The 11,866-nt window shown below is 30.2% G+C and overlaps 2 protein-coding genes across 2 annotated transcripts; both read left to right on the forward strand.

The window, feature by feature from the left end:
- Nucleotides 1–835: 835 nt before the first annotated feature.
- Nucleotides 836–4,092, forward strand: LOC133805496 (uncharacterized). Its single transcript, XM_062243682.1, has 5 exons — nucleotides 836–878; nucleotides 1,451–1,843; nucleotides 1,933–2,941; nucleotides 3,024–3,873; nucleotides 3,988–4,092. Exons 1-5 carry the CDS (start codon nucleotides 836–838, stop codon nucleotides 4,090–4,092), a joined length of 2,400 nt encoding a protein of 799 aa, XP_062099666.1.
- Nucleotides 4,093–4,911: 819 nt separating this feature from the next.
- On the forward strand, nucleotides 4,912–5,619 carry LOC133804875 (pectinesterase inhibitor). Its single transcript, XM_062242988.1, has one exon. It carries the CDS (start codon nucleotides 4,957–4,959, stop codon nucleotides 5,533–5,535), a length of 579 nt encoding a protein of 192 aa, XP_062098972.1. The 5' UTR covers nucleotides 4,912–4,956; the 3' UTR covers nucleotides 5,536–5,619.
- Nucleotides 5,620–11,866: the final 6,247 nt, after the last annotated feature.

The following is an 11,866-nucleotide window of genomic DNA, read 5'->3' on the forward strand; positions in this document are numbered from 1 at the left end:
AACAAATTATTTTAAAAAAAAACTAGCAATAAACTTAAATTTAAAATCCACGTATAATATTTAATATTATATTAAACATATAATATATAATCTTTTGTTGTCACTCCCAAATTAAAAAATTAGAACAAACATAAACTTAAACAAAAATAAATTAATTAATTTAATTAAAATAGGATATTTATTTCAAAATTTATATAATATTAATATAAATTTAATAAAAATAATTAATAAATTCTATAAATAATTGTAAGCAAAGATGCATGTATTTGCTTATATTTAGTATATATATATATATATATATATAAAAGAAAGTAAACTATAATATTAATGATTAACCAATATTTATTAATTTAAAATGTCAATCTTTGTTATTCTTTTTTATTCACTAATAGCAATATTGTAACTACAAGAATTTATTAATTTATAGTGTCACAAATTTTATATAAATAATATTTTATGTCAAATTTGACGTAACTTACCACTCAATGCAGATAGGGTTTTTAGCACTATTGCCCCCTAAGTTAATCATCATTTGTCAATTTAGTCCCTGAGTTTTTATTTTGGGCAATTACATCCCTAAGTTTTTTAAACAGTGTCAATTCACCCCAATTTACTTAACATCTGTTAAACTTTAACAGAGATAGACCAATTGACTACTATGTGACTCTCACATGAATAATACTATGGGCAAATTCGTCTTTACATTAGCTCAATATATTAGAGTGGAAAAGTCAATATGTCTGTAGATGCTAAGAAAAAAGAAGTCGAGGGAAAGCAAAAAAGACTGCATATTTGATTAGGGTTACAAGTCTTCATTTCTTATGATTGAAAATAGATGGCAAAGCTTCGTGACAGAAGAGGGGGAAATGCAATATACGGTAAGATGCTTCATATTTTCTTTTCTCACTTCAACTACTTTGTATTCTGATTAATGGAAAATTTTATGATTTTGGTCTTCATATAAATATATATGATTTGGTATTATTTGAATACATGGGTATACGTGATTTTGCTCTTCACTTTTATATAAATATATATATAAACATATTTATTTGGTCTTATTTGTATATTCTAGGTATATGTGATTTTGGTCTTTCAAATATATGTACATTTTTTCTTGTTTAGATATCCTGGGTAGACAATAGACATACTTTTTTTGTTTGTTTGTTGCAATCAATATTTATTTAGTTTTGGTTTATTGTAGATTCAAATGAAACTGAAGCATTTACGTTGAAGATTAATCACGGGGGAGTTATTTTTCTTGGATAGGATAGTAAGTTGATTTATGAGGGTAGTCAAGTTGATTATTATGATTGGGTATCAAATAATTGCATAAGTTTGTTAGAGTTGAATGATTTCTTAGCCAACTTAGGTTATTCAAAGGGTGTAAAGTTAGAATATTATTATAAGTCTATTACTTTGAATGATTTGGGGGAGTTTGTTCCTATAGTCAATGATAAGGATGTTTTGGCCATGTCAAGCATATTAGACACTAATAGGGCGACTAACCTATATGTGGTAGTGTCAATTCCAAATTGGGTTGAAATTGATTACAGTCAAGCATTGTGTAGAGTTGGAATGAGACCTGATTATATGTGTGTAAGTGAGGAAGATTATGGCATTCAGGAAGAGTTTGAAAATGGAGAAGAACAAACTAAGAAAAATGATTCAGTTAGAGTAGAAAAGTTCACTGCCAATGTTGAGAATTTTCTTGAGATTCTAGTTGAGGAAGAGGGCAAGAAAGAAGTTAATGAAGGTGAAGATGAAGATGAATTAATAGATTCAGATTGTGAGCCTAGTGATGATGAGATAGTTGTTGACAAGGGAAAAAGTCCAAATGTTGGTGAAGCAATCAATTTAGCACAACTAACACAAGCTTACACATACTCCATGATGTTGATTCTGAAGACTTTATTTCAGAATGTGACTCAGAAAATGAAGAAAACCGACAAGGACATTATGAGTTTAATCCCAAGTGTGACATGGATGATCCAATGTTCAAGATTGGTATGTTGTTCCCATCTGCTGTTACTTTTAGACAAGCAATAAAAGAATATGGTATAAAATCAAATAGAGGGATTAAGTTCATAAAAAATGACAGAGACAAAATTAGAGCACGTTGTAAGGAAGGTTGTAGTTGGATGGTTTTTGCATCCATGATTGATAAGGAAGGAACTTTCAAGGTAAAGACATTGAATAATACACACACATGCGGTAGGGTATTCAAGAATAAGAATGTTACTGCAAAGTGGCTAGCTGAAAAATTTGAGAAGAAATGGAAGACTGACCCATATTGGTCTAGGGCTAGTTTTGCACAAGAAGTTAGAGATACAACTGCTGGAGATGTTTCACTTTCCAAATATTATAGAGCTAGGAAATTGGCTTTGAAGAAGATATATGGATCACTGAAGGAGCAATATTCTTTATTGTGGGACTATTGTGAAGAATTGAAAACTAGCAATCCTGGAACTACTGTTTTTATGCAATGTAACTCTGAGAAAGGGTATCCTGAGTTTGAAAGACTGTATGTGTGTCTTTCTGCTTGCAAGCTAGGATTCTTGGCTGGGTGTAGACCATTAGTCGGTCTTGATGGTTGCCACATTAAAGGGCACCATCAAGGTCAATTACTAGCTGCTGTTGGTATTGATGGAAATAACTCTTTCTTCCCAGTTGCATATGCAGTTGTAGAATCTGAAAACAAGGACTCTTGGAATTGGTTTTTAGGTTTTTTAAAGGATGACTTGAACATTCAAGACAATTCAAGGATATTTTGGATGTCTGATAAACAAAAAGGACTAATTGAAGTGATTAAAATATGTTTTGAGGGCTCCGCTCATAGATTTTGTGTGAGACATCTATATAATAATTTCAAAAAAGAGTTTAAAGGGTTGGTTCTTAAGCAAGTTGTGTGGAGGGCAGCAAGAGCTACAACTATTCATAGGTAAAATCTCTTCATCTTAAACTTCATTGTCTTTTTCATTTACTTTTGTTTTTTAGTTTTCTTTGAGTTTTTTTTATCACAGGTTTGAGGTTGAAATGGAGAAGTTGAAGGGTCTAAATGTTGATGCATATAAGTGGTTGGATGCTAAAGATCCAAAAACATGGACCAGATCACATTTTCAACCTAATCCAATTTGTGACATGTTACTTAACAACATGTGTGAGTCTTTCAATTCAGCAATACTGGAGGCTAGAGATAAGCCAATTCTTACTCTACTAGAAACTATTAGAAGGTATATAATGGTGAGATTAGTTATGAAGAAGGAAAGTATTTCTAAATGGAATCATGACATTGCACCAAGAATTTTCAAGATACTAGAGAATAACAAGTCTCATGCCTTGCAATGTATACCTGAGTATTGCGGTGATGGAAAATTTGAGGTGAGATGTTATTTTGGTGATAGATATTGCGTTGATTTAAATACTAAGACATGCAGCTGTAGAAGATGGCAACTCACTGGAATACCATGTTCTCATGGTATAAGTTGCATGGAGGATAGAGACATTAACCCTGAGTTGTTAGTCCACGAGTGTTACAACAAGACCACTTATTTAAAAATATATGGTTATGTTGTAAATCCATTAAATGGCCCTGAGGCTTGGAGAAAAACAAGTCTTGACCCCCCACGAGCTCCTCCATTTAGAACACTACCTGGAAGACCAAAGAAGCTAAGAACAATGGAGTCAGGTGAAGTTGAAGTTCCAGGAGGTAGAACTGTAAAGATGAGGAGGGTACAAGAGGTTAAAACATGTAGCATTTGTGGTAAACAAAACCATAACAAGAAGGGATGCCCCAAGAGAGAACAACAACCACCAATTGAAAGCAAATCAATTACAACTATAAAGAAGAAGAAGGAAAATAAAAAAGATAAGGCAAAGAAGAAGCTGACAACAAAGAAAAAAGAAAAATTACAGGTAACATAATTTGAAATATTTTTATCCCTTGTTCATATTTATTTTAGTAACTAAAATTTTAAATTAATGTAGATGAGAAGAGATATTGGAATCAAGGTTCTTGACAAACATACTGGAACAAGCAAAGAAAAGGGGGAAGGCAATGAAAAGGAAAAAAACAAAGAGAATGTCATATAGTGAGCTGCTGGTGAAATACTTTGTTATTAGTTTTTTGCTTTTGATAAAGAAACTATTAACTTAGAACATTTGGTGTGGTTTGGATATATTTTGGGTATATTAGGTAAATTTTGGGTATACTTGTAGGTATACAAATCTGCACTATCGTATATTTTTGAAGTGCAGATTGATCTCATATATTAGGGATAAATCAAAATTGACATTTGCACAATATTTTAAAATTTATGTTCTCACTCGTACTTTACTATACTCAAATCAATTTTATGTGCTCTGTTTTAGGACATCATTAATATAGTGAGCTAATGTAAAGACGAATTTGCCCATAGTATTAATCATGTGAGAGTCACATGGTAGTCAATTGGTGTATCTCTGTTAAAGTTTAACAGATGTTAAGTGAATTGGGGTGAATTGATACTATTTAAAAAACTTAGGGATGTAATTGCCCAACATAAAAACTCGGGGACTAAATTGACAAATGATGATTAACTCAAGGGGCAATAGTGCTAAAAACCCATGCAGATATTGTAATGTCAAGCTTGGTCGATATCCCTCATTATACGTAATTGTAAATCAATACTTACGCAATAAATATCCCCTATATCATCATATCTTCGAACATGTGACCTTTAAGTACATGATTTTTTATGGGATAATAAATTTATAAAATAAAATAAAAATTGATATTTCGGTAAAAATATAGCAAATATATAACAAATAAATAAACGAGTGCCAAACAACTGTTCATCACATATTTTTTTAAGCAAACAATACTCAAATATAAATATATGGCACATGATCAATATATAAATATTTATAGGTCAAAAACATTTCTCTTTCAAGCAGTAGTCTGTGCTATAGTTTTAAATGGATACTCGAAAAGTTTTATCACTATTTTTAACCCTTGTCTTATTTTTCATTCTCTATTCTACTTTACCAACATCATCATCATCATCCCATTCTCAGCTAGTTAGAAACATATGCAAAGAAACCATAAACTACACCAAATGCATTGAAACTCTCGAAGCCGATCCCCGCACCAAATCACCAAAGAATCTCAACGCTTTTGCGGAAGACTCCATTCGTTTAGCGATGGAGAACGCGAATGAGAGCTTACATTTCATCGAACACATGGTGAAGAATAAGACGAGTGGGATTAGTAGGAGTACAAGAGCAGTGCTCAAACAATGTGTTAAGTCATACAAAGCAGTGGTTGCATCGTTCAAAAGTGCGCTGGAGGAGCTTTCCGAAGATGCTATGACGGCAAACTACGACGTTAAAGTGGCCGTTGATTTCATCAATGACTGCGGAAACGAGATGAGCTCGAAGCAAATTCGAGTTCCGTCAATGCCTGAAAGAAACGAGCAAGTTAGATTGTTTAGTAGCATTGGAGATGTAATTACCACTAAACTAATTATTGAGTTCTCATTTCTATCCGGTTCTTAGTTTTCTTTATGTACACGTGTGGTTCGTATTGCAAAAAAAAAAATTATTAGTTGGGATAAAATAAAAATATTGATAAGATATGATATTATTTTAATATTAATTTCAATGGAGTACAGGACGGTTTTTATATTCATTATTAATTGATTTTTTTTAACGTTAGGGGAGGGTATATATATGGTTTTTTTTTCATAAATATTCACTTTTTATATTTTTACGGATCATCATTTTTTTTTTACATTTTTACTAAATTAAGTTTTCAAAAATATGATTTTAATATTACAAAAATATGATTTACACTAAACATCAACCCACAAAACATAACGTTAAAAAACAACAAGAAATTAATATGACAACAACCTCACAACAATACAATGCAACTCATTGCAGTCACAAAAAAAACATCAAAAAATTCATTCTTACATTTTAAAAAAGCAACACACTCCAATACAATATAAAAAAAACAACTTAAATGCAACACGACAACAACCTCACAACAATACAACGTTAAAAAAGTAATTAGACATCAATTCATTGCATTAACTCGAAATAAACTAAAAAAACAACATCAAAACAATTTTCCCTACATTTTTAAATGTGTAAAAAATAAACTCAAAATATTTCTCAAAACAACTAAACATATATCCAAAATAAACTAAAAAAAAAACAATCGGAAAATAACTAAACATTAACCCACTATATACTAACACATTAAAAAACAACAATTGAACAACAACTAGAAATCAACTCATTGCATACTAACATGTTTTTTAAGAAAAAGTCAACATATATATAAAAACAAGTAAACAATAATTAGACATCAAACGTAACAACAAAACAACTATATATAAACTTAAACAACATGAAAACACTTATACATAAATCTACTACTTAGAACTAACAATTGTTTATATTATAAATTTTCATAATTGTGCTCTTTAACATGCAAGAATTTCATGTTCCATTTTGAGTTTACTTTGTGTGATTTCTTGTGTTGTGTGGATCAGTGTCTACTAATATTACATAGATCAAACGCGTTCAAGAGTTTAGCTCTTGGTCATTGCTTCTCCACATTTTCAAGATGGTGTGATGCCAAGTATATTAGAAGTGTTCATGCTTATGAAGTTGGTGAAAGACAGTAACTCCATGCTCCTGCATGACTAACTCCTGAAATGAAGTTTTTATATGTCAAATCCAATCATCTTGATATATATATATATCTAATTTTGTGTGTGTTGTATATTGCATCAACCCAACATAAATTAAAAGACAACATCAAAACAACATTTTTTTGGGTACATATTTAGATAATTTATGAAACAATATATGTAATTAAATACATATTACCATAAATTAAAAATACCACTTATAATAAATATTGTCTTACTAAAATTCATTCTGCAATGTCATATATACAAATAAATAATAATAACAATATCTCATCAAAGAAAAAGACAAAAAAAAATTCTACAGCTCATGACTTTCATATTATATATATTTATATTTATAATCAACCAAATTTTGGATTCAAATGACTTCAAAGCTATAGCATGTTCATCTACCAAGCAATATACAATATTTATAGTCAAAGAACTCATGGCGCAAGACACCAAAACACTAGCACTTCTAGCTCATGCAGCCACAAGATAACATAACCGTACATACCCACTTGTTGGAGAACTCAAAAATACACACACACAACCCTTCTAAAAGCAATGTGGTTTTGTTTCTAATCCAAAGCCAAACCATCTTCATCTTCAACTTCACACACCAGAGAAATATGCACTGAAATGAGTCATTCTAATAGAAGACCATCATCATAGCTACACATCATCATGGTCGTCGTCATAGCTAAGCATCTTCACCTCCACTCTGACCATCACCAAGCTAGTTCAAAAGTTGTTGCAAAGCTTGACAAGTTGCTGAAGAGTCTCGCAAAGTTGTCGAAGGAGCCCAATGAGTCGAGGATACTATCTCCGACAGGGTTTTATGTTTTATAACAATGGGATCCTATACCGTATTACATTTTATATTTTTACCATATTTTGTATTTGGTACAATATTTTAGGTTTTAAATAAAGTTTTATTATTTCTTATGTGTGTATTCAAATTAGTAGCTATGTCATAGTAGTTTTTAATTGTCCGAGGTCTTAGAAATAGTGTCGACATTACAAATAATTTTAATATTTAACTGAGATTTTGTTAAATTTTGTTTTCTAAAGATGAATCTTCAAACCAAGGAACTGCCCAGTATTATCGATACCTTCCATGACATGCACAATCATCTGACACGAGGATGGGTGAACACGAATGCTAAGGATGCATATGTAAGTAACTTTCTAAGTTTTGTATCTATGTATATTATTCAATTATATTATGTATTAATTGTCTTGTTTCTAAACTGCAGGATGCCTTGCAACAAAAAGTCCAGACACAATCCCAATCTCAGTCTCAATCTGAATCTGAAGCAGGAAGTGCCACTGTCAATGAGACATAAGTCGTCTCAAACGTATTTGGTCAACGTCGTGGCCACAACCAATGTATTGGACGGAAGTTGAAGGGCATTAGTACCTTTGCCTCAAGCACCACCGGATCCTCATCACAATCAGAGGCATCACTGTTTCCGTCCACCACAGTTGTCCCTCTGACGAGGGCTTTCCAATCCATGATTCAACAATTTAGTCAAGCATTTATGACACAGAACAACAACTTCTAGCAAATGCAACAATATTTGCAAACAACAAATCCGAGCATCCAACCTCCACAATTTTAGCTTGTCAACTTGGACATGAGCATGATACAGTCCATGATGGCAAGCTTTCAACCACAACAACCACAGTAGCCACAACCACCACAACAACAACCACCACAAAAACCCGACGATAATGACTTTGGAATTGATTTTGATGACATTTAGTTTTATTAAATTACTATTTTTAAATTATTAATATTTTGTGTTGTTTTTTTTTATTTTGGAGATAATACTACTTATGTTTTGTTATCTTACATTTTGGAGATTATGAATATTGTTAAATTTGTTTTATTATTTAATTAATAAATTAGTTTTATTATTTAATTAAATAAGTTGGTTTTATTTATTTATTTAATTAATATTTTATATTTTATTAAATAAATTTTAATTAAATATATTTAAAAAATTTGTATACCTACAGCGATGACATGGGTACACGCTGAACATGAAAATCTGAGTTTTCATGACACTACAGCGACACCATGTCATCGTTGAAGTCATATAAACTCACAAACTCTTCAGCGACGACATGTCGTCGCTGTATACGGAGCGGTCGACGGACCTACAGCGACGACATGTCGTCGCTATAGAAGTTTTTTGAAATTCAAATTTTCAAATCTTGCACCACCAACAGCGACGACATGTCATCGCAATATCCTAGTCCAACCGAAAAAAATGATTTCCTACTGCGACCGACATGTCATCACTGTAGTAAAACACTACTACGACGACTGCGTTTTGTCGTCGCCGTAGATTGCTACACATATGGACCTACAGCGACGCCGTTGTGGCGACGACTTCTTGATCTACAGTGACGACAAAAGTCGTCGTTGTAGAGCCTTTTTCTTGTAGTGAGATAACATCAACTTCTTTTCTCAAGAGAAAAAAATATGAATGCATGTAAAAAAGAAAAGTACTATCTTTTTTTCTCGCTATCTTATTAAATGTAAAATTATACATATATCTTTAAAAGAAATGAGTGTCTCAAACTCATTTAAATTTTGGAAGCTATGTAGCTAAGATTTGACATATATGAAGGAATTGTTCATTTTTTGACCCAACAAATTTTTAAATAATTAAAAAGGCAAAGCAGCTGAGATTTTTTGGAGAGAAAGAAAGTAACATAGATATTGTTATGAGTAAGGTCACCGCAATGCTTTTGTATACAAAGTATATTTTTATGAGAAATTCTCTGATCTAGTAGGGTTCATAAGTTATTTACAATATTGATTGATTTTATGTTATCCAACATTAGTATTACTCATTCTACAATTCCAATAAAAGAATTGAGATTAACAATTGATTTTTGGGTTGAATTTGAATATGAAATTGCTTTTTTCTATTGAAAACTTTAAAATTTCATCACTATAACCAGTTACAATAAAAATAGTGGCAATCGCTTACAATTTTTCTTTGATTAAGAGTTGTAACAGGCTACAACTCTCTATGATTTTTTTTTTCATTTTGGTTCCAGTTTGTAACCAGTTACAACAATTCTAATCTGAATTCGATTTTTTTTTTCTATTGGGAATTTTAACATTCCATCACAGTAACTAGTTACAATAAAAATAGTGGTAATTGATTACAATTTTGCTTTGTTTGAGAGTTGTATATGATTAAAGTCTGTGATTTTATTTTTCCTTTTGGTTCATGTTTGTAACTAGTTAAGCTAGGAAATATAGTAACGGGTTATCATTGTGAAACTAAAAAAATGTTTTAAATAGTTACAAAAAAAAAAGTAATGAAAACTGTGTGAAAATAAACAAAATAAAAAAATCAAATTAAACAAAAGAAAATCACAAAAAAATTCTATTAAAAATACAACTTAATTATATAAATAATAACTATAGCTTATTTTTTAAATTATACATTTATATTGGAAATAAAAAACTATACAAACATTAACAAAGTGAAATTCTCATATTAACAGTTAAGTAGGGAAAAAATTATTAATATGTAGTGTAATTTCCACTTGATTTTTCTCATCAAATCACATGAAAGATGTCTTTGGCTATAATCAGGGTGACCATATAGAAGCCAATGAAAATGCCCTTGGACCAAGAATCCACATTAGTAATGGAATCATTCCACACTAAGGGAGTGTTTAGTATGAGGTAAAGTGAATGTGAGAATGCGAATCTAAAACACTTATCATGTTTGGTGCAATTTTTTAAGGGGTAAAGTTAATAGTTTTTGTGGGCCCTATATATTTTAAGAATAAAGTGAATCATTTTATATACTTAAGTTTAATATTACCTACATCTTAAGTCTCTCTACACTTTCCAAAATTACTCACCCACTCAAAACAAATACTTCTTAAGAGAATACCTCCAATCGGACCCACTCTCTCCACTGCCCAGAAGTTGTTAAACTATATAATTTAAACTATATAATTAGGTTGATTAACTAGAATATTATAGTTGAACAAATGAATGTGACATAGACATTGATTATTAAGAGTCAGAGAATTTCGATCTCTTAGTTGATACACATATGTGTATGCATGTAAGGTACTTAATTATGACAGCTTGAATTGATTGAGAAAAGGCTCGTTTTGTGCAATATACTATTATAAATAATTACTTGAGTAAAAAAACAAAAATATATATTATTTCGAATCACGTGTAGGTACGTATGTGATTGTAATTAGAAATTTCTTTAAAATATTCCTTCGAGATAAGAGTCAGTGCTCATGACCTTAATAATAGAAAGATATGCACGATCTTAATTATCTGTTAATGAGATAATATAAACTTTTTATTAACAAACAAATCGGGAAAAACTTGGAAGTACATAAAATGTTATATATATATATATATATATATATTTATATGAGTGTATGGCTCATGCCTAAAGCACGAGTATCCTGCCTGCCGACAATGTTACTTTTTTTTTTGTGTTTTGCTCATTGCCAGAAGACTCGAAATAATTTCAAAAAGAATGAGTAAAAAAATATATTTACGTTTTGAATTTTTGTACATGAAGAAAGTAAATAATAATATAAACAAATAGTTCATAATTAATAATTAATTTCTCTCGGGCTTGAAAATTGAATTGAATAAATTATTTATTGAATTTAAGTTTTTTTTTATTATTATTATGTATTTTTCCACTCTTCTGGTTCTCTGACCATTTTTCTTTGTTTAATAAATTTATAGTCTCTGAAATAACTTGGTTGCAGACTAATATTTTTCTAAATATTTCATGAAACTATTTACAACTTCACAAATAGTTTACTAATTTGGAAGAAATAAAACACCTCATTATCTCATTAAAAAAATAATAATGACTACATTGGAAATCAATAAATTATAGATATAATTATTCTTAAAAACTTCAATGATGTGTAAAATAAAACTTAAATGAGGAGATTCAATAGAAAAGAAAACTAACACACTTATTACATCAATACAGTCAATTTATTTAAATGATGAAAAAAGAACACATTTTCATTACATAATGTTAAAAAAATATTATTAAAAAATAAACCTCAATACAAAATAAGAGAAGAAAGGGAATAAAAATAATAATGAAAAATAGAAATATTCTAATAAATTTTACTGAGTAATTAATTTAAGAAAA

The sequence above is a fragment of the Humulus lupulus genome, chromosome X, assembly GCF_963169125.1.
Source record: "Humulus lupulus chromosome X, drHumLupu1.1, whole genome shotgun sequence".
NCBI lineage: Eukaryota > Viridiplantae > Streptophyta > Magnoliopsida > Rosales > Cannabaceae > Humulus > Humulus lupulus.